General features: G+C 42.2%; 1 protein-coding gene across 2 annotated transcripts in view; it reads left to right on the top strand.

Annotated features, from left to right (window-relative positions):
• LOC141771235 (calsyntenin-2-like) overlaps positions 1-24,360 on the top strand; it is a 269,674-nt gene that overhangs the window by 83,279 nt on the left and 162,035 nt on the right. For both annotated transcript variants that reach the window (XM_074641282.1, XM_074641281.1), the window contains exon 2: positions 21,210-21,332. In XM_074641282.1, coding sequence (XP_074497383.1) covers positions 21,210-21,332 — 123 coding nt within the window. The remainder of the gene's footprint in view (positions 1-21,209; positions 21,333-24,360) is intronic.

Below are 24,360 nucleotides of genomic sequence, written 5' to 3'. Positions count from 1 at the left end.
AGATTTAACAGTTTTGTTCCTGTAGTGTGTGGTTAGCAATGATTTGGCCAAAACAGCACACCACACACTAACAGATTCAGTCATGAACAACAAGAGTCCCTACTAAAAAATGGAAATCTCGCATAATATTTAGCGATCAAATGTGACTTTAGTGTAAACGAATATGGTGGACGATGGGCAGGAAGAATTAGTGATGTCAGTTTTTGCACTAATTTGTAGTGAAAATTCACGAATGGATGGATGAAGTCATGGAGACACGTTTAATACACACTTGTGTTGTCGCCACAAATCAACAAGTTGGTCATCCATTTCTGAGGTCTGTGTCGTGACTACTTTATGCTTCACGTTTTGCATTAGCTCATGCATTAGCCGCGGCCGCCATGACGACGGTTGTTTTCATTCCTTCAGCTTGGTTTTCAGTTGGCTATCGTTCTTTCCCACGTGACAGTGTCATCGACTGTCCTCGGGGTTCCCTACACACAACAGGATACCCGATTGTAAATATTGAACATGTTTAATATTTACGATTTGATATCAGTGTGGCCAGGATGGACTTCTGAGCTAATAAGGGGGTGTAAAATACACTCTTAACATACCTTACACCACAGGAAAGATAATCTTCAGAACCATCAAAAAATCCTGTGTAGTGTGTACGCGGCATTAGAGAAAAAACAAACATACAGGAATAAATTATCATTTCCGTTTCATTTTAATAGTCTATTACTAATATTAACTGGGCTTTTCCTGCGCCCTACCCCCTCTGCAACCTGCCGTTGGACACCCTTGTCTCCCCGTTCTCCTCTGAAATTGCTTCAGCCCTGTATTCCTTTTGATGCTAAGAGGCCTTTGAACTGCAGCCAGCATCTTTATGCTGCCCTCGGTGGCGAGTCTGCGAGCAGCTCAAATATTCATAGGACCCAGACCTCACCTAGAATACTGATGGACGCTGCTCTTCACTCTGTGGAGGAGAGCAGATATGTCAAGCTGGGCCAGACCTGGGCCAGGGATACAGTATGTGAACCGTGTTATGGCGCCGGCTGTAAAAATGGTTGCAGAGGTGCCGGCAGAATGAGATATGTCATGTGATGGATGCTACTTCTATTTCCGCGAAGGTCACCAGCGAGGGTTCTCCTGCTCTCTCTCGTTATAGGGTCGACTGTAAACATTGTTATTGGGGTCGCCCAGAGGTTTGTGTTGGAGTTCATGGTTAGGTCACGGCAGAACAATAAGGCTGTCGTGCAATGATGCATGCAGTTCCTCTGATGTGTACGGCTTAGAGCCTAATGCGCTCTGAATCCAGAATTTGGCTGTTTGAAGAAGCTTAATTATTTCTGCAAAGCGTTCATCTTCCTCAGCAGCCATGACAGTAGCAAATGGCCAGTGTCAGGTGATAGCCTCACCAAACCAAAGCCTCACGCTACGCATGGCTGTGCTCCATTATGCAGACTCTGGCTCTAGATTAAAGCCATTTTTCATAACCAAATATCATTTGGGCATATTATAGCACAATAGGTTTCTTTTCCCTCGTGCTATTCAGTTCAATTTATCACACACTTGACAACACAGTTGATTACTAGACAGTAGCTATTGTAAGTAATACACATGTTCTCAGCACTCTGTCAGCCGAGTCTTGAGGCCAGCGTAGTGCTAGTCCATACCAGCCGATCCAGACTCTCAGCGCTGACATTTCTCATTGATTGTGAATGATGAAGAACATGCTGAGCTGTCTCTGCTGTGCCACAAGAAGGATGCATTAGTGTGATCAATCTTCATGTTTACTTTGAGATTTAGATTTTCTGTTTTTCCTCTTTATATATGCGTGGGGGTTATCTGTAGACTCATCTGATATTCAGTGTGTGTTCCCTTTAAGGAGTTCTTACCTAAAGTTATTATTCGTCTTGTCTTCTGTTTTTTGTCCCATCGAGTGCGGCACTGAATCGGTTCAGGATTTCTTTGCAAGCAAATGAATAGTGGTTGTCAAATTATAAAACATTTAAGCTGTTCAAACTGCCACTAAAGAACATTTCAATAATTATAGCTATTTAAAAGAAATGACTCCTTTTTTTTCAGTGTTCAAAATAGCTCCCTAAAGCCGTTGGGATGTAATTGCCTTTGTTGACCCGTCATCGCTTCTGCAAAATAATTGGAGTCAGGTTGAGATGGGTGTAACCCAAAGCGAAGCCATTCAAATCAAACGCCATTTGGATTGGAGCGAGGAGGGTTGTAATGGAATTGCAGAGGTCTTACTTTATTGCAGGCAATTGATTTTGTATAATCTGGGAGTCCTGAATAGCAAAGAGTGAATTTGAATCTCAGGTGGAAACAAAACAAAGACGAGAGGGAGTGGAGAAACAGCCAGAAAACAACTTTGGGTCAAATAGTGTGAACGGGGCTACTTATTCACAAAATGAGTGTTCACCCCCTGGACTTTTTAAGTTGTATTGTTTTTTTTTTTATTATCATCCTACAATAGAGTGGCATTCTTTTATGTCAAAGTCAAAATATAAATGTATATAAATAATATAACAAACAATAAAAGTATCAGCACACCTGCGTAGATCATCACATGAGCAACCAATTGACTGTTCACTAAGCTCCGCCCCATCTTAGTTACTGTTGCTACCAGAGGGCGACCTACCTTCGGGTTTGAGAAGTGAAGCCAATGCTGAAGTGCCTTAAACCTGCATTCTTTCTAACAGCCAGCAGGGGGCGACTCCTCTGGTTGCTAAAAGAAGTCTGATTGTATAGAAGTCTATGAGAAAATGAGCCTACTTCTTACTTGATTTATTACCTCAGTAAACATTATAAACATGAGTTTATGGTCTCAATCACTAGTTTCAAGTCTTCTTCAATACAGCATGATGTTCATTTAGTAAATTATGGTCCCATTTAGAGTCAAAGCAGGGGATGCTTTAGGGCGCGGTTACCTTGTAATTGACAGGTCGCTACCATGGCTTTGTCCGGTCTGGGAGTTTTCTGTGTTTTCGTCTTACAACTTTAACCCTATCACAGTATGTTTTCAGGTCATGAAAGTAATTATAACCTTTTTGGTTTCCTAAAAATGTTGTATTCAGCGTTTGGTTATACTTCTACTGTAGCTCCACCTTTTCATGTCACTTCTGGTTGCCAAAAACAAGATGTCGATGGCCAAAATGCCGAACTCAAGGCTTTAAAACGGCAGTCCACAAATAAATGGGTAACGTCACGGTGACTACGTCCACTGCAGTCTATGGTTGCTAAACCTGTCAAGCTTTCTAATTTGGGGTGCCACATATGCAGTTTACAATAATATTGGTGTCAGAGTTAATTTTCAAAATTTATAGTAATATTTATAATCGTAATTTTCGAAACGATGACTTGTTTTAAAACGGCAATCTTGTAAAAGGGGTCTTCAATATACACTTGAGGGCTACATACTTGGTAATGTGCTAAAAGGCAAAAAGTCAGCATCCTCACCAGTTGATGTTGTTCAGAAAACTGGAAATAATGAAGTAAAGACAAAGCCTGACAGGCTGGCCGTGCCTGGTTACTTTTGCATAAGTTTCTAGGCTTTGATTGGACAATATTGCTGTTCAGGGGAGGGGCTTAGTGAGCGGTCCATTGTTGTTAGAAGTCACATAATAAGTCAAGTGATTTTTAGTTAAATACATCTGTATCTGAAAGGTCCAAAACTAAATTATGAAGATATAAAAAACATTCCAGACAAATGTGTGACATTTATTGAAAAGCAGCAGTCGTGGGAGGGATAGGATAAAGTTCTGAGGCACTAAATATCTCTCAAAGGGCTGTAAGGTCAATCGTGAGCAGGCTGTCAAGCAGGCTTCGGCCTGTGGGCAGAGTCTGTCTGCACTGTGTCCGAATGTGTTTCCATGAGAAGGTAAATATGTTGTTTTTCCCACAGCTGTACTGATGGATTCTGTTATCCTCTCAAAGGTTGACAGCCCCACTCATTTCTAGTGGGTGCACGTCTGTCAGTCTGTCTGCCCCCTCCCTACCAGCCTTCTGTATCAGTGGGTCAGACATGGAGTGGCCTATGAGCTAGCCAACTGGTCATGTGGGATAAAGAGCCATATGCCATATGTGTGACTATTCAGAGAGTGGAGTAAGTAGCATCTAAACCTCTGTGCTCTCTCCCACTAAGCCCTCATATCCACAGCTCTGCTTCTCTCTGACTGTCAGATCATGACGAGAGTGCAGACTCTGTTAGTCTCTGTGTGTCTGTATGAGTCTCTGAGACATGCAAGGTTTATTCAACATCCTGCACCCTGAAACATTGCTACAGTCTTGTTTATTTTTATGATGGTTTATTGCACATTGGTTCTTATTTTTGTATTTTTGGACATTGTTTTTAATTGGTGTTAACAGCATTGAGTGAAGTGCTGAGATCTGGGAATGCAGTGACATTGGTCAAAAGAAGTCAGAGAGGACAAGACACAAGAGCAAGTTTGAAACAAACTCCCAGATTAGCCCAACTGTCCATTATATATTACAGTTTAGAGACCTTCTTACTGGTTCAACTTGTACTGTAGTTTCTGTAACTGTGCACACACAGTTGTCCTGGGTGTCAATGAGGAATTATTACAACATTTCTGGTTCACTCACTATCAGTTTTACCTTAAAAAAAGATCAGTGTTTCCCAACCTTTCTGGCTGGTGACTATTTAAAATGTAGACTAATCTACTCGCAAAACCCTTTTCACCATGCAGTTGCATAATATCTACTGTTTGTGGTCAAAGAGTAATTTCTTTCATTGAATAATTTTTAGAGCCTTGACAAGGTAAAACGATGAAGAGAAAAGCCAAGAGGAGGAGGAGGAGGGAAGTCTGAAAAAACATGTATAATTTGATTTAGTATTTTTTTTTATCTATCTAGCTACCTATCGATCATAGCGACCTCTCAGGGTTCTCTTGCAACCGCATGTGAGGGTCCTGACCCCAGGTTGGGAAACACTGGTTTAGGTTATCTGTCTAAACTGTTGGCTTGTTGTCAAACCTTGTTTTAGTGACGTTGCAACGTTCCCAGTTGTCTTTACGTTCACTGTTATCATATCTGATAAAAATGACGACCAAAACTACACTACTATATAAAGTTGAAATAAATGAAATGAAATGAAAGTTCTTCAAAGTAATGTGATTTAATTAGAAAAATAAATAGATAAACAAATCTAGAATTTCATTAATCAAACTTTCAAAAATAGAAATACTCCAATTTATTAAATAAAATAAATGAAATTAGTCTGATGGATGTGCTCCAAAATTAAATTTATTTCCACAGTCAGATATAATTTGGAACAGCCGGCTCAAGGACGAGTGCTGCTGAAGTGTTGATAGCTTTAAACGTAACCTTTGATTCGGATGTTTTATGCCTGTTATTTTACTGTTTTTTAATCCTTTTAATTTCTTTGTTTTTCCTATTTTGCTTTTCTTTCATTTATTTTTCCCTTTTTATAATTTTTCTATTAACTCATTTTAATTTTTTGGCGTGCATTAGTGTCTCGTTGTTTGACTGTGTATTTGTCAGTTGTCGGGTGAAGGACTCTGAAGTGCACTAACCTGTATGAAAGGTTTGATTACTGATTTGAAATGTGTTATCTTTTCAAAATGATGAATCTCCAACATCAGATTTATTTAAGTGCATGCGTGTCGTGTGTTGCTTGTGCGACACAGTGTGTGCGTATGTAATGTGCTTCTTCTGTGTGATCTGGATGAATGGATTTCTTTTTATACGTGTGTGTGTTTGTATTTACAGCATTTGTGTGTGGGTGTGTTTGCACGTCTGGCCTCATAGCTCCAGGAGAACCACTGTTCCCCAGAGAGATGGTGTCAGACAGCCAATGAATGAACCCACCAAGGTTGTCTCCAGTTCAGTGCTGCATTCCTCTTCTGAAACCATCACCTCTTTCATCTTAACGGCTGAAGGTGACGACAATCGGTAGCAGTTTTAAATAGAGTTTTTACATATCTTCATCTGTGTGGGTTCGTTCTCAGTTTGTGTATCAGAGCAGTGAGGAGGATTGTTGCTCCGCTAGCTGCTGATGAGGCGATTTGTTTCAAGTCAAGGCTACCAACACAATGCAGAGCAACAATAACAGCCAAAATCACTTCCCTCATACATTCTGCCGACCCATTACTCACCAGCCGTCGCTGCTCCATCTCTGGCTACCGGCAATTTGGCTTTTTATTTACCAGCTCCACTGGTGAAAAAAACACAGATCTCAAGGCTAAATAAGACAGAAAGGCTCTTTGCTGTGAAACGGTGGCGGCTTGTTTTACATTGTATTACAAGGCAGGTGCCTTTTCAGAGCGCCTACAATACAACACAAACAGATGCTGGGCTTAATCCATTCAACCCCCATGTGTTTTCCACCTGAATTAATTTCCTGCACAAAACAGCAACTTTTCATCAAACTATGTGCAAAAAACAATGTGTTTTTTTCTCTCTTCTTTGCTCTCATTCTCTTCAGAATAAAGAAAATCAATAGCAGCCACTTGAACTTTGGCTGGGTTAAAAAGAGGTTGAGAGGATATTGTAATTCTTTTTTTTTCTAAATAACTAATTGTTTTAGTACTTGTGGAAGTGGCACATACAGTGTGTTTAAACGGGGTGCAGACATAGACCATTAAATGAAGAGCGCTGGTCAGTAGGAGGGATGGCACAATAATTGTTAGTGGACATAAGTGTGCTCCGCAGTGTATAAGTGGGGGCTGTGGGTGTGTGTGCTGCTATTGTTTTTTTTTTTACTAGAACTGCCATCACCTTTCTGAAATATTGAAGTACTGCTGTACCTTGTATGAAGCCTGCAGGGCTTGACATTAAGCTTGTTCAGCCAGTTGCCGTTCGGTGTAAGTAGATGAGATGCTTTACTAGCCCAATCGCCAAACCTACTTCTCCAAAATGGAAAATGTAGGCCTATTAAAAAATAAATAGAATCAACAGGGATTTAAGCAAGTTAGCAATTTAATTTATTAACCTACAAAACCTACAATTGATATGCTCTCCTCAAAGCCACCAGTAATTTTACCTTGCTGATCATTGTAAAACACACTTCATTCAAACTTGACAGAAACAAAATAAAACTCATCAAAACTGTCTTGGTTAGTCTTTCCACTGACAATCACCAACTCTGGTTGCTTTCTACGGATTAGTAGTTTTAAGCGTGCATTATGATAGCCTGCTTAGAGCTCGTGTTAGGAAGTTAATCAGGTCATAATTCCCTCTCGAATAGCTATTTTATATTGCTGTGAAAACATCTCTGTCAAACAACTGGATTAATTCAAGTTTCTCTCCAAAAACTAAATTTTACAAGATTATACATCATAATAGCGCTATAATTTACTTTTGTCAAATACTCATTTTTACTGAGCAGAGATTGAACACACCATAATGGAACATCCGTTGACGTTAGCTTTTATGTGCCTTATTTACATGGGAGAAGTTTGCTTGCAGGGATTTTGGACAGAAAGCCCTTTCTGACTTGGTGAGGTTAAGGAAAAAAGATCATGGTTATGGTTAAAATAAACCCGTTCTGGCATAAAGTCCTGAGCAAGCTTGTCCCGTGTCCAGACTGCGCTGCCCACCGGCAGCTCTCCCTAACTAGCTGTTCTTCGGCCGATTTCAACGCTGATTTGTTTTTCGCAATGTAGCTTCACGCTAGGGTTGCATTCGTAAATAGTCACTCTGGCACAAACTATACCGTTCGTAAATTCGGAGCGCTGTAACTCAGAGCACTTCACTCTCGGAGTGGCGGAGCGTACTCTGGGCTCAAACGAAAGCATAAATGCCGATCTCCTGATTGCATATTTTTACTGAGTATCAGAGAATCCCTAATAAAGATCACATTTATTATTCAGAGGCATTCCACTTTCCCGAACACAGTTTATTTACCCCGGGCAAGCGTTAATGTCGAACCCTGCACTGCATCATTTTACTGCTTAAAACATACACACCAACAGCATGAAGAGATCCAACTCACGTACACATGAAGCATTCCTTCCTTCATGTGTATCTCCTTGATCAGTCCTCTGGGAGGTGATAACTCTCCTCCTGCCTGCATCTCCCTCAGATAGGAACGCAGCTGTCAGTATGGCAGACATGTCCGAAGCATATCCAACAGCTCCCGTCCCGATTGGCTGCTGCTTCAGTGTTTATGTGTGTGAGAGGGGGACATTTTACGTGTGTGATCGGCCACATATTTCGCAGATATGGTGGAGGTTAAAGCGTGTCAGAAGCACCTTTCCCTTTCATGTACGTCGGTGCCTTCCAGGCCTTTCTGTTCTCACAGTTCACAGCCGGGGCCTCGTGGTCGTTGCACCGTAGCTATTCAGCCATGGGGGAAAAAAAGACTGTGCTAGACAGGTGAAACACAAGGTTTGGGTTGAGAGGTTCAGTGCAGTAGGATGTTGGATGAAAAAGGTAACCATGTGCTCAATATTGCAGCCTGGGCTGGAGAAAATAGGCTTTTCTTTTTGTTAATCAACTTTGAGTTTCTGTAGTCCAGTTTCTCTTAGTCCATCCATTTTCTTTGACTAGAGGCAATTTGTGTTGTCCTTGGCTACTTTTTTCATTATTGATGGCCATCAGGGCTTTTAAGACGACATTAATGAGCCAACAATCAAACAATAAAGGACTGTACAGTTTTTGTATACCAGCTAAAGCCAGATAACTTCCTCTATTTATTTATTTATTTAAGGATCTTCCGAGAGTCTGGAGTCCAGGACAAACTACATAATGTATACAACATCACATTTGTGTTACGCTATGTTCAACTCATGTTCACCTTGTGTTACATTAAGAAAACGTCCGTTCAAATTATCTCAACATTCATTCCTTGTACATTCACTTACATCATCTTAAATTAATTGGTATTAGAGTTAGTCTATTAGTCAGTTGCATCATTTTTCTGCGGGCAGGAGGCGTGTTCATGCGTTTCAGGCAGGAAGAAATTCTTTGTAACAGAGTTCAACATGTCACAGGAGTCACAGGATTTTACTGAGTGGCTGCGAGTACTTCACCGCTAAAAGTTAAACTTTTCCCAACTTTTAGTTTGGCTGCACTATCAAAAATCAAATCGCCACAGATCGCTGAACTTGGGAGTGACCACAGCAGCTCCTAGACATTGCCTGTCAGTTTGCCGCAGGCGTTAAGCTGCAACTTAAGAAAAAGTTATACTTTCCACGTATTCGAGGGTCCACTAGGGTGAAATTTTGTTATCAGAAGGTGTACGTGAAGGCTCTGTGCGGATGTCCATGTACCACATTTGTCGTGAGCAAGTGGTAGCGTAGCGATCTACTGCACATGTGTGGAACGCATCCTCCAAGCGGACGATATAAACATAACTAGTATGCGTCCGTGGTGTCCGCAGCACTCTGTGTACGCGGATGTTTGGGAGTATAATCAAGGCTTTAGTAAGAACTGGTTGCACCATACAAGTTCATTCCAAGGTAGCGTTAAAGGTGAACTCCACCGATTTTATTCATCAAAGTCTGTTTACAAGTCTGGTGGAGTACGACTGCGTATGTGAAGAAAGTTGTATAAAGCCTTTTGTGTCTCCAGAGGGAGCTGTGTGAAGTCTGATAAATCGCCTCGAGTGATGTCACTCGGGGGTGTGTTAGAGTTAGAAAGACGTGAGCTACCAGACCTCTGTAACCTGCTCCTCATCTCTGCTGGAGGCTAGCAGCTCCAGGCTACATTAGCTACATTTGGCTGTTGAGTTGCATTTTGGGTAATGTAGGTGCCAGGCTTTGACAAGGAAGAAGAATGTGTTGAATATAAAAAATGATGTCTCGATTTCTGCTGCATCGATTTTTTATCCTTTTTTTTTAATAACTGTCCATTGTGAGTCCGGCCGTGGTATAGACGTGCAATTTTGAATGGGTGTAGAACGCTTTTAAGATTTAACTTTATACCTCCCTTTATGACACTGACATGTATAGTTAAGCTGCCTTCACGTGATAAGAAATTTGCTCTTTGCTCACCATGAGGTGGGACGAAGAGCCTCACAAAGGCAAAGCGCAGCGCAGGTATAATGTCATCAAAAAGTGTGCAAGGAACGCCATTCACTCTTTCTAGGCAACAACAACAGTTGCAGGTGTTATCTCGTTGGTTGTGCTTTGAAAGGTCAGCGGCAACCGAGGTCAAAGTTGAAATGATCTGAACTTCGAGCGCAGCGCTGGGTGGTAATTTTGAGCGGTGCGCCACGCCAAGTGTAGTGCTTCCGCCTCGAGCGACACTGCTCTCCCCATAGAAAAACAATAGCACAGCCAGCGCAGAGCTAGTTTACCGCTGATCATGTGTTATTGTTATTATTTATAACCATATTTATATGTGATACAGCCATTATCACCATAATATTAAACAACATCATAGTACAACAGAAAAGATTGGCAAATGATCGTTGAATTATTAATAAGGTAATAAATGGACAGACGTATTGTATCATAAGATACAAATAATACTAATGACCACCTATCCAAAGGGAAATAAGTGATGTTCTTGGAGGAGGATAAATTACACGTTTTAGTTTGCAGGCTCTCTCTTTCATTCCCTCCAGGATGAGGTGAGATGAGCCAGTTGTGTGTGTGTGTGTGTGTGCACACGTGTGTGTTAAGCACTGGTCCAAAGATATTCCCAGTAGGGATACTCTCTTCCTCTCATCACACCTGCTTGCCCACTTTCCTTCGATTTTTAGAGTGATATGAGAAAGATAGAGCGAGGCAAAATGGAATAGACTGCCAGGAGGAATCAGGAACACACTCTTAGGAGCACCAGGGACTAAGTGCTGGGGAGATCTGAGTCTGTGTGTGTGTGTGTGTGTGTGGGGAGATAAAAAGCGCGTGTTCATGTTATAGACGAGTTTAAGATGAAAAGAGTGACTGACCAGATAAAAGCGAGTGTTTGATTGGACGTATTTGAGTGATGAAAGGGTGTAGAGGAGAAATTGAAAGTAAAGATCAATAGAAAAAGAAAGGAGAAAAGACCATAAAGTCGACTAAATGTATATAAGAACAGACATGAGGAGAAATGGTTCCCAAGGTCAAGACTGCTGTAGGTGTGAAGAGTAGCGTCTCCACGGCGGTGCTTCACACACATACACATGCAGCCACACACACACATTTCTTAAACCAGATTACTGTGCATAGGGCGCCTCATGTACCGTAAGACGGTGGCCTTCACTTCAAAAGCCCGGCCGTTCTTAAAGGATTACACCGCGGACACTTTTATTTGCTCAATGTGTTTTCAACCCCCTGTTTCACAGCTGGCCTGAGGCGCAACATAAACTGGCCAGAACAAAATTCTGCGGGGATCAAAAAGACCTGAGAACTTGTCTGTAGCGCCGACTCCATTGTTCACCAACACACACACACACAGAGCTCACACTTGAAGCCATCGGCACACAAAGAGACTCTTACTGAGCGGCAGGAGAGAGGAGAAGTGGTCTGAATCAGCAGCAGTGTTTAACTGTGGCCATTTTATATTCAGGATTTTCTACATTGCAACCTCTGAATCGCCACCCTCATGTACGATTCTTTCAGCAATTCAAAGAGGAACTCCACACTAGGTTTAGGAACACCCTATGGAGTAAAATAAAAAATTGTTTTAACAGCAACGGTAGTTGAATTGCACATCAGGAAAAAAATTTAAAAAAAGTTTTCTCTTTAATTATAATCACACATCTTGTTAACCAGCACCTTTGTTTGTAGTTTAGGGCTGTCCTTGACTAAAGAAATCCTTAGTCGGCTGACACTCATAAAACAAAAAATCACACAAAAGCACCACACACCATGTGTTTACCAGAGATGTGCTCATAAGTGTCTTGAAAATGAGTCATTCAGCATGAAAAAAGCATAAAAAATGACTAATTGACCAAAGAAATCTTAGTCGACTAAGACTAAAATGACCGATTAGTCAACTAAGAGGGGGCAGCCCTGGTGTAGTTTATTTATTAAACCTTTATTTTACCAGGATAGTCCCATTGAGATTTAAAATCTCTTTTCCCTGGCCTAGACAGCAGCATACAAGTTTCACATAAAAGCACAAATAACAGTTAATAGTAATTAGGGCTGTCAAAGTTAACGCGATAATAACGTGTTAATGCAAATTCGTTTTAACGCCACTAATTTGTTTAACGCCTTAGCGCAACTTCTGTTTTTTAGGTTGTAGCGGGAGCAGCTAAAATGAAGATACTGGTATCATATGAAACTAGAAAACTTAAGGAATCCATTGACGGAAAAACTGGCGTGGCCATTTTCAAAGGGGTCCCTTGACCTCTGACGTCAAGATATATGAATGAAAATGGGTTCTATGGGTACCCACGAGTCTCCCCTTTACAGACATGCCCACTTTATGATAATCACATGCAGTTTGGGGCAAGTCATAGTCAAGTCAGCACACTGACACACTGACAGCTGTTGTTGCCTGTTGGGCTGCAGTTTGCCATGTTATGATTTGAGCATATTTCTTTATGCTAAATGCAGTACCTGTGAGGGTTTCTGGACAATATTTGTTTTGTGTTGTTTATTGATTTCCAATAATATATACACACATTTGCATAAAGCAGCATATTTGTCCACTCCCATGTTGATAAGAGTATTAAATATTTGACAAATCTCCCTTTAAGCTACATTTTGAACAGATAAAAAATGTGCGATTAATCACGATTAACTGTGATGGTGGAATATGTTTTTTAGTCCGACAGAACTGTTACTACTACTTCTCAACAGAAAGCGAACAAGAAACATTTCATTAAACCACATACAGTCTGAAATATCAGCCTCACACTTTACTGTATGTCTGTCCCTTTCATCATACAGTTTTTTGAGACCTCACACCCTCAAACGATGATGTCACAGGTGACATTGATTAAAGCCTGTGAGGGATCAGGGCTTAGGGCTTAGGGGGGGACAATAGAACTGGGCCTAAGTCTCTTGAACCTCTGACGGTGTTCATTGACGGCTGTTCCTCGGGTGGAAAAGTTACAATCCTGCCTACAAACTGCTCCCCTGGCGCTGTATAGTCGCTGCCCACTGCTCCTAATGCTGGGATAAGTTAAATGCAGAGACTAAATTTCACTACATTGTGTTGCGTACAGTAGTGTGTGCCAACAAAAGTTGATTTACATTAATAGTTAAAGTAGGCAGGATCAATACAGGGATGTCAAACTGAAACTAGCAACAAATAAATTGAAATTTAATGAAAGTGATGTTAATTGTAAGAATATGTCAGTCACTATTGACCGAATTAAGAATGACAAATTATAAAATGAGCAGTGAAACACCACTAATTGTGCCCGATAAGTATTCAGTATCTAATCATGTAACATGTTATATTTGTAATAATATTAGTTTGTGAATTGTCAAGGTCCTGACTGTACAAAATAGTTCTGAATTTCAGAGATATTCATGTAAATGTACCTTCAAATGTGTCTCTTGACATGCTCCCAGTGTGTGTGTGTGTGTGTGTGTGTGTGTGTGTGTGTGTGTGTGAGAGAGAGAAATACAGGAAGCTGTAAATGCCATATCTCAAATTGCACATACAATAATGGAGCAGGATAATGGCTCTCAAATGACGCACAGAGGGAACATTTGTGGCTGTGAAGCCATTTGTTAAAGAGGGGTCATGATAGCTGGGGGTAATGGCACCAAAAGTGCATTTTCACCTCCTATACATCCACTCTTGGTCATTTGGATGAATGCTTTTAGTTTTTTTTTTTGCTGTGTACCTTAATGCATAACACCCATCTCTCTCTCTCTCTCTCTCTCTCTCTCTCTCTCTCTCTCTCTCTCTCTCTCTCTCTCTCTCTCTCTCTCTCTCTCTCTCTCTTTGTTTTTCTCGCTCTTCCCCAGGGGCACAGGGGGGGTAGCGGAGCAGCAGAGTGACTGTGCAGTCAGCCTTTTCCCTATCTCTGCAGGTTAATAAGTCCCCATCTGAAAATAGAGCAACACATGCAGTAGCTCCGCTGCACAGTCGCTTACGGCACAGAGGCAAACTCTGACAATTTGTATAGCGCTTTTTCCATCCTCCTCTCTTCCTGCAGCACCTCTTTGCTCATGCATTCTGACTCCAGAGGGGGGGTTTGCACTTCATCCAAAACAAGCTCATGATAAAAGCCTGACCTTTGCCTGGGCTCTATCATTTTGCTGCAGGGACAACGTTGACGGGGTAGAAAGGAGAGAAATGTTAAAACAGAAATGGCACCGTTCACTGAGGTGCAAATAAAGCTGGACTCTGATATGTGCGGCGGCGCTTGCCTCCTCTCAGTGTAGTCTGTGTAGTGCAGAACTATAAACGCACCTTTATGATTTTTTCTGTTTATCTACAAACCTTCGAGCTTGACTGTTTTGTTTACCGCGGTCAGAGCGCTCGCTGGGTGGTTTTTCGCAGGGCGGCGTCTGCACTCCGAGGCTGTGGGGTCCTGCCGCAACACTGTTCTGCTCTCCAGCCGGCCGCTGAACCTCCCCCACCGCCTTGCCGAGCGCTACCACACACACACACTCACACGCACACACTAGGCACCAGGCGCTGGGATCATGGCCAGAATACACAACGTGCCACAGGCCACAAAAGCAGCAGACGCACGTACACAGGCTTACATGCTACGTTTTACACACCTACACATTCACACACACACACACACACATAGGGCAATGCAGGGCAGCCTCTGAATTGTTAGGTTATTTCACTCTCAAAAAAACAAAAAAAAAAGCACCGTGTGATCCTGCTTTATCTCGCCCTGCCCAAGGCTACAAACAGCTCATAATCTCAAGAAACTAAATCCAAACATAACAGCCACAGAAGGCCGAACAAGGGGAAACAGGTGAATTATTTTCAGGCCAAGTCATGGTTTTCAATTACATCCAAGAAGACATGAGGGTTTTTGTTTTTTTTTGATGGTGTGAAAGTTTATTTTCCACTGCATGTCTTCCAGACTGTTCTGATGAGGCGAAAGCAGCAGGACAGCAGGGGTCATGGTGTGGATGGTTGGCCTCGGTGTGACCCAGGTGTTTTGGCAGGAACAGAGTTTTCTTTGCTGTGTTCTGTGACAGAGTAATGAACTCACTTGTATTCTAACCGAGCACAAAAAGCCCTTCTCATATTTATTTATTGAGCTTGGCAGCTGTTGTAGTTTGATCCTCTCGTTGGTGCCCTTGTCGTATTTAACATTGCAAACATTGATGTGATGGAAAAATAAGCTGGGATTCACTTCTCATCTGTTTTCAACACCCTGCTGTAGTCAAATCGGTTCTTTTCAAGATCCACCATTTATTTTTTTCCTACTGAGGATTATTTAAATTCTTGGTCATATTATGTCATTTGAAGGGGAAACGATAAAATGAAAAATAATTGACTATATTCATGATGTCATCAGAGATGTTTTGGATCAGGCTTAAAATTTCAAATGTTTTACAAAAAGCTTTAGAACTGAGGAAGTGGAGTTTAAAAGATTTGGGTATTTAACAGGTAGGGAGGGTCTGATGAAATACACTATTCAGTTGCATTAGGGGATCCAATGTTTTTGGAGCCTGACCAAGCCCCCAGGAAGAAGGGCAATCTGTGGAATAACAACTTTGAGCCATTGGGCCCAAAAATACTTTTTCCCGTATACTTACATTGGGAAAGAGACGTCTGTCAATCAGCGGATCTTTTTTTGTTGTTGACGTAAATCAAATTCCCAGTACTGACACTTGAATAGCCCTGATTTAAATCATCAGGTCCTAAAAGCTGTAAAATGCACTAATGGCCGAATTCAGAGTTATTTCCCTTCCTCCGTTCATGTGAATGAGCCCAACACCGAGCTGCTGGGAGGCGGGGTTAAAGGGAACGCAGGTGCGCCTGCTCTACGGGTCTAGAGATCGGAGTAATTTTATACCCGGAAGTTGAACCTTTTTTGTTTTCAGGTGAGGAGCCACCTCTGAACGGGCGGCTACTGCAATCTGAACAGTCCTCGGGGGGGACAGGGAAGGAAGACACTAAAGAAAATATACTTATTAATATTATATTCCATATCTGCCAATAGATCCCCCTAAATGTTACACACTGTTCCTTTAACTTCCATGAAGCTTTATATATAAAAATGATCTTCGCCCCAGCTAATATATTTTATAAATTAGCAGTCATGCTCTTTGTTATGTTTTATTAGCTTGGAGACTAAACGTGTCACCCTTCAGACTACTGATCTCAAATCAAAATCAGTGTTCAGGAACTTGAGGACTCAATGTATCATAGACGAGAAATCTACTTATAAGCTTTTATATTTAATAAAGTCCTCTCCCGGCAGATGGTTCCTGTCAGCTTGCTCTGTGAAGCGAAAAGCCAGTGCACTGAGTGCAAAGAAGATTAAAGTTTGCAAAGATCTCCAAGGTTCAGAGAAGACACGGATCACTGTAACGACGGAGTGGTTGAGGGGGAAGAAAAACAGAGAGCTGAGGCACCCCCCTCGGCGTTGGCAGAGCGGGGATGTTTCTTAATAATTCGCAGTGACCCGTTGATGGGCATCTCTGAGCCTCTCCGAGCTGGCATGAGCTCCCAGCTCGCTGTGTAGCTGTAATTGCCTGTTGGTCGCAGTAATGGCTAACTGTCTGTGTTACGTTTACTTTTCATTATGCTGATGTATTCATCACAGCCCCTTTTGTTGACCTTATCAATCAGAGTTTAATTTCCTACCGAGTTCTTTTTAATTACAACTGTTTCTCTTCCTCCCCCGTCCCCCCGAGGCCCGTTCAGATTGCAGCGGCCGCCCGTTCGGAGGTGGCACCCGCCGGCACAGTTACGGTGACGCATCGTTGCCTGGTCAGAGATTAATCAGCCGTTATAGCGCCTCTGCCATGCTCGGAGCCTCAAGTCAAATCCACGACTGTCGGCTTAATTGGCAGTGAAATGGCGGAGAGATAGTCCCGCTGACCGGCAGCCAGCAGTAAAGAGCAGCCGAGCTCCAGCGTTCACCTTTCAGCTGTCACACAGCCTGATTATATTAGCCTGTACAGATTTGATAACTGTGTCCCAACCCCTGTAATTAGATTGATGTGAAGAGCGAAAATAATTCTGTGGCCTTTAACTCCACTCATTTATGAAAAGACAAGGAAGTGGTTATTATTCAAATATATGACAATTTAATTATTTAGTTAGCAGAGTATATAGAACAGCTGAAGGCAGAAAAGGAGGAACAAGTTGCTTCTCATTAATAGAAATAGAGAAAATAAAGTTTAAATTGAGGCTTTTTCAAGGGATATTACACAAAGTAAAAGGATTTAGTCTCGTCTGCCTTGAAGCCAGTTAACAGAAATCACCCCGCTGCTTCTCCCCTGCGTGACACCGTGGACGAAAGGTCATGGTATTTGAATCCCAGCTCAGGTTTGAATAAGCAAACACAACAATCTCGTATGAGCAGTTTCCTCTGCTTGTTAACACATGAAACAGAAAATGGCGCGTTTGATTCCTGTTCTGTCCTGAAGACGTTAAAAAGGCCTCTTGCATCTCAGCTTGTCATGTTCAGCCAAACAGCCACAAGGTTTCATAAGACGCTGGCAAATCGACCTCCCTCCATTCACAAACAGAAGTTATTGCATGCCATTTACTGAGTGCTTTTAGTCGCAATTGAAGGTGTTTGCTTTTAAAAATTGGGGTCACTTGGAGAGCAGCTCTGGCATTCTTTTTTTCCCAGGTGTGTGTGTGTGTGTTTGCTGATTTTTTTTTTTTTTTAAACACACATCCTATTAGAGTTTGTCTGAAGCCTGAAGGCTGAGTCGTAGTTGAGCGCCGCGCAGTTCAATCAAAATGCCAAAAGGACACATTTTCTCATTGGTGTGTGTCGTTAGCACACAAAAGACTTAAAGCAAAGAGAGCAACTCAGAGAAGTGCTCCTTTCTGACTCCACCTGCAGAGTGCAGCGATGCAGACACATGTGGCTGTGCTGGGTGTCATGTTGCCTTCATATTGATTAGGGGATTAACGGCGTTTAGTTTTGATTCAAGTTGCCATGGAGGAGTATGTAGCTAATCACTTAGTGTCAAGGCATTAGTGCTTGCAGCAGAGGGTTCGATCGCGGTAAGCGGCTGCAATGCTTCCCCTGGGATTCTCTGGAAGTGATGGTCTGCCTGGTTCATTTCTCCACCCCCCTCCACTCCCTTCCTGCCCTCTCCAACCTCCGATAGCCTGCGCTATTTGCAAGAAGAAGTGCGCATCCATCCCTTCTTGTGCTAATGACATGGGGCATGTCTCAAGCTGTCAATGCATGTACCCCCATCTATGCAGACGACATCGTATTTCTCACCAGTGATCAGATGTGTGTTGGGAGTTGACACGTGGGTGGCACCCCATCAAGACACTGCTGCGATTACTGGAGGTGGACGCTCCTTTAATGCCCTCATCACTCCTGGTGAAAAACCATTCCATCCCACACACACGGAGGAAGCGGCGAGGCTTTGAGACATCATTAACCCGCAGCGGCGGCGCAGCTAGGCCCGGCTGACTGATGGAAAGATGCACTCGATCTTGTGTAGCGGTGATATCAGAAAGGTCACCATGCAGCGTGGATTCACCATCAGACTAAATTGTGATGTTCTGTTGCCACTTGCAGTATCTGTGTTGCGTATCCTGAAAGGAAGCCTCCGTTTTCACTCATAGCGTTGCAGCTTTGTGCTCTCACTATACAACATTTTGGCGTTGCTGATAACAGAACATTTAGGTCAGCCTGACGCTGCTAAGTAGTCACGGTGAGCGACACAAACGGCGACACCGAGGATTTAAAGGTCAATAGCGCTCCTAAGCTGCGAGAGGACTGAATATGAAGTTGAATACAAGCCTCTTCTTGTTCTCCAGACTCCTCATTAGCTGCCACGCATTGTGCTCAAATAGTGTTCTAGCCTGTATTACACATTTATTGGGGTTATGCACTTGCCCCAAGTTGGAGGAGGATTATTAGGTTTTTACATCTGCTTTCAAATTCTTCACTTTTCTCTTATGATAACACACTTCCTCTCCTGCTGAAAGAGGATTCCAGAGTCAGATCTGACATAAATAATACCATCCGTGCTAATTAGTCTGCATCCCGCTCCACATTATACAGGTTTATCTCTCTTTGCCGTTGCTCTGGCAGCGACAGGGATGACCCACACAAATCATGTTTCCCTTTGAAATCCCTGCACAGCAGCGTCAGCAAGCTATCCATTACTAAAATGACATGGTTTGGCATTTAAAGTTGAAATCCAGCATCATTTTACCCCTCACCGTTGTCGCAAACTCATGCATATTTATCACGTCCTAATAGACTAATGTGTTCCCATCTCTCTGGCCCTGTAAATGATCTCCTCTGACTGCCTCAGCCGTTAGCCATGCTCTCTGGGCTGACTCGTGAATATGCATCCCTGTAGTGTTAACATGTTTTCCCCAGGTCTCATTAACTTCTTGCGGCCACCCAGAGTCCTCAAAAACATAATGACAAAAACCAGTCAAGTTTGGTCCTTTATCTTGTATCTTTACAAGCATTTTGGTAAAGCTACCGTGTTCATAAAAAGAAGAGGAGGACATAAGAGGTTCTTTCACTTTCTTAGTAGACCATTTAAACCATTTATTCATTACTTTAAGCTAACTTTTTTGACTTCCCTGCAAGCTTGCTAACTGTTTTTCCAGGCTGTTCTCTTACATCGTTCGTAGCTATACCTACAAAAAGTAAATGCACTGTAATTCGTATATATCCCAACAAATCAATTTGTATATAATCCACGAACAAGTATAAATAGCAATGAATACCACATAGTGGAGGAGTTTGGGGTGGATAGGTGGGTCAAAAAATACCAGACTTTCGCCCAGGAGACTGGCGTTTGTGTATTGTGTGAAACCAAAATTCAACGTTAATGTAATTGTCACGTAACTTCCGTACTTAAGTTACGACACTTTCTATATTATTTTAACCCAAACCACAATTTTTTCCTAAACCTAACGAAGTAGTTTTGTTGCCTAATCCTAAACAAGTTGATCTTTTCCTAATCCTATCTAAGTGGTTTTGTTGCCTAATCCTAACCAAGTTGTTTCCTGTGAAGATGAAAGTTTATTTTGAAAAGACTGGAGTGGAAATTGACGCTGGGCATTCGTAGGAAAACGGAATAACTTTTCATAAGATATCATACGAACCGTTGTATGAGCATATGTGTTATATATAATATGAGTTTTCACGCACTCAGAGTAGCAAAAAAATGGCCATGTGTGTTTTATCAGATTTGAAGTGCTGTGAAAACAGATAGTAAATACTGTATGTAAGTGATGAAAATAAAATAAATTGCCATCTTCTTTGTGTACTCCCATTATAGAGTATGTGGTAACGATTGCCTGTCTGGCTTGTTTGGAAAGTACACATTTTAGCACTGCCAAGTGGCTTTTACTGACATTCAGTGAATAATTGAAGTGGTCTGCAATGATTGCTTGATTAGCACTTAGAAAGAGTCCACGTTGTTTGGCTTTCCTTTCGCTGAATGGAGAGTAATTGTTGCATATGCACTTCATTCCCCATTAAACCACACAAAATGTTCTTTTTTTAAAAAGTGATGTTTCTCAGGGGACCAAAAATTACAGCCTTGCTTTGTGTCATTTTCAGTCCACCAACTTGAACTTGAAAGCAGACAAAATGTAATTTGTGGCTTTTTCTGGCCCAGCTAAAAAGCACTAAGTAGTACTTGAGGGTTCCAGTTGCTTTCCTTTGCCCTCCTTTTTTTCTTTTTCCTTTGACCATTACATGGTAAACAAATGGCAAGAGGGTCGGCATGGTGCCGTGCACAGCCCACGGGGCCGTTACTCAATTATGGCTGTTAATCAGGCCCTCAGCTCATGAACTTTGTTTTGACTTGGCCTTGGATACAGTTTTCTGCTGGCAGCGCCGTGGTGGTCATTGATCAAGCATGGCACTTTGCTTTGAAACCTGCAGGGATTGTTTGAAGGAAGAAAAGAACAAAGAGAGAAAAAGAGGTTGCGGGGGAGATTAGCAAAATGAGAATGTCTTGTAGAAACAGAGGCTGAAGGAGCTTTGCCAAGAACAGAATAAAAAGTGCATGTACTCTCGCTGCAGTACGCTGTGTTTGTCTGTGTGTGCATGTCAAAGTTGAACCCAGTTTCTCAGGTGAAATGAAATAGAAGATGTATATCTCAGCATGTTAAGATTGACAGTTCTGTTGCACCTGGTAGTATTTCACCCGCGTCTCACACTTTGCTTTCTCTCTCCACAGTGAATAAACACAAGCCGTGGATTGAGACATCATACCATGGGGTGATCACTGAGAACACCGACGTCGTTCTGCTGGATCCTCCTCTGGTGGCCCTGGACAAAGACGCCCCCATCCCCTACGCAGGTATGATACATTTCAACCTAATGACTGTCAACTGGAGGGTGATCACAGCAGCAGGGCTGGAGGCGGGCAAACTCAGACCAAACGGAGGCAGTCGACGATGACTCAGGTGTTAATCCGCACAGGGAAGGAAGCATAGCCGCAGGATATACTTACACTAAGGATATAAACCATATGAAGCTGTCATGTGATATCACTGTGAAGGAGTTTAAATTGGCTTCACGTACTATAACTGCTGCATCACAGCTTTTTTTTTTCTTAGCGTTAACCCTGCTCTGTGCTGCAACCATTTAATCCAATAATTCCCAGTGAGTACACATCACATACAGGACTCATATTTCATATTTATTTAGAGTGGAAAGTGGCCTAAATAAGCCCCACGGTGTCTGTAAAAAAAAAAAAAAAAAAAGAGTCAAACCGGATTACATTCTTCCCACTTTGTGACCATTCCAGCTCGTCTAAAGGGTGCCAGCTCTTGTGGGAGGACGTTAGCTGCAGGCTGTTGGCGAGCCCAGCCGGCGTATCTCCCGCCAGGGCGCTAATGTGGCCAAGGCCCTGGTATGGGGCTGCTGCGTGGAGCTGAAGCCCACTCACCAAGGCCCTCGAGCTGGGATGGATGGATGAAGTGAGAGTGTGTGCATGTGTGTATGCTTACTAAACCATTTTCCCATTGTTTGCTACTGTGTGTGTGTGTGTGCTGTGGCATGGCCTGAGGGGGCTCACTGTAATGGCCACCCTACAGGGAGAAAGAGAGAAAATGATGAGACAGTAGGGAGGGCAGCTGGCTGACCAGCATATGTCCTCTGGCTCTCGATAGACTGACAGCTACACATCGACACACACACAGTGGGCAGAGCGCATGGGCATTCCTGGGTTTCATAAGTGAGGGTACTGAGAGAGATTTCTCACTAAAATATTAATAAACAAGAACATTAGCATCACCAGTCTGTCTTACAGCAGTCTCTTTCCCCTGCTATTTCTCATTTCTCTCTTGTTTCCTCTCATCACCACTTCCCACATATTTTTTTTTTGTATCACACCTCCCTCCCTTTGCACGTCGGAGCTATACCCAACAAACCCACACACACACACACACAAACACACACTCTGCAGCAGTCACCCTCTTAAAGCAGTGGTGTCCAACCAGGCAGACACAGTTCAGAGCAGAGACAGTTATCCAGTAATCCTTCCTTTTTCCAACAACTTGCCGGGGCCGAGTGTCAGGGCAGTGCACAGGTATCGGTTAAGCCTCATTAATTTGTCCAACCAGGTTTTAATTACAGTACATCTAAGACACGCAATGTATGACTGACTGCGGTCACGCTGCTGGATTGGTGATGGCAAGAACTGTAATACACAGAAAACACCTCCGTTTATAAGCTCATAAAACCACCAGCTGCTTCTTCAGTGCATTCACACTGTGTGTGTGTGACACACACTGTACACATTTCAAAGCTGTAATTATATTTTGTTTACCCCGCAAACATTTTAAATTTAGAATATATGTTAATATATGTTATTTAAAAACATGATTTCTCCATCTGTGCCTCCCTGAAAGCACCTCACGACTCTGTGTAATTCAGTAGGAAAACACCAATAAGCCAGCGACGAACGCCGCAGTATTTGCCTGCTAGTCTTTTACATCACTCCAAACCTGTTCAGTAATCCTCTCGGACTGCTGAGCAGGGTGCAACAGTCACCACACTCACTGGTCTGGAACAACAGGAAAAGTGGCACCGCTGTGCCTGAAAGCTGGCTAAGACTGACATGAGCCATCACCGCAGCTACAAGCTTCAAAATCACACAGACAGCATGTCAGGAAGAGTGAAACACACTGGTTTAGATAGACTCATTGTTTTATGCATGGCTCTGTCTGACAAAGTGCAGGCGTCTCGCCCTAAGAAACAAAGAAAATGAAAAAGGTAGGCGATACAAACAGCTATTTGCTACAGATGAGATCAAGGAAACCCAATTTGGTGTACATCTTAAGCTTTCTGCTCTACCAAGACCTGTTTTATATTCAAGAACTGAGTTACACATGAGAATGAACAAAACTCGTCTGGAGTATATGCTCGTGTCTATTCTGTCACAACACATCATTTTATTAGGTGACAAGTGCCAACACAATCTCAGTCAATCGTCAACCTGTATTTTTTCATTCCAGTGACAGCTATACATGGAGTGATGTAGTTAAAGCTGTGCAGAAAAGTGAAAAGTACCAAAGTGGTGCTTCAACTTGGTAAACCTAGGCCTTATAGAGTGCTGCAGGAATGAGTCCTAAAACTGATTGGGATTTAGTTAGATGCCTGAAATAAGGTCTGTTGTTAACACAAGCTTAAGGGATTTTTATGTTTTGTTCTATGATATAAAATACATCAATAAATATCCGACTCATTAATTTTGAGTCTTTTACGTGTCTTAAAAAAGGCGGTTGCTAACAAGTGGCTAAATTAAACTACAAAAACGTCATAACGCCAACTCGTCGTCCTTTACAGCCTCGTTGTGTGACCGTGGTGTAGTTAGTTTATAGCCTAACGTTCGCTTTTTACTTCTGGCAATCGCATTTACACTTAAAAAATCATAAAATTTGTGTTAATTTGTGGAGATTATTTTACAGAACAAAACGTATCATAAACACTTGTTTGCCACTGAGCTTATTTTCTGCAATAATCCAAAGCCTAATGGAAAAATCCCATTGGGTTTCTGTCGAGGTCAACCTGTGAGATTCTAACTTCTTAGTTAGCGATTGGCCTACAAAAATACGTCATTCCTGCACCACTCTATATGGTATTGTACAGAAAAAAAGAGTGTATATTTGCCAACATTTATTAAAATGAGTCATTTCTACAATATCTATGCAGGATACCATAGACTGTATTAAATATGGTGCCACTTTGGAGGATCAGACGGTCTTGGGACTTGATGTGGTGCAGTTGTGCTGTTTGGAATACATTTCTGTTCGCTAGGTTTGTCACAAAGCATAAAAAAAAAAAAAAACACAGCACTTGTCGTGATGGAAGCCTCACACAAG

Source organism: Sebastes fasciatus, chromosome 7 (genome assembly GCF_043250625.1).
Source record: "Sebastes fasciatus isolate fSebFas1 chromosome 7, fSebFas1.pri, whole genome shotgun sequence".
NCBI lineage: Eukaryota > Metazoa > Chordata > Actinopteri > Perciformes > Sebastidae > Sebastes > Sebastes fasciatus.
This window is presented reverse-complemented; position numbering and strand designations above follow the sequence as displayed.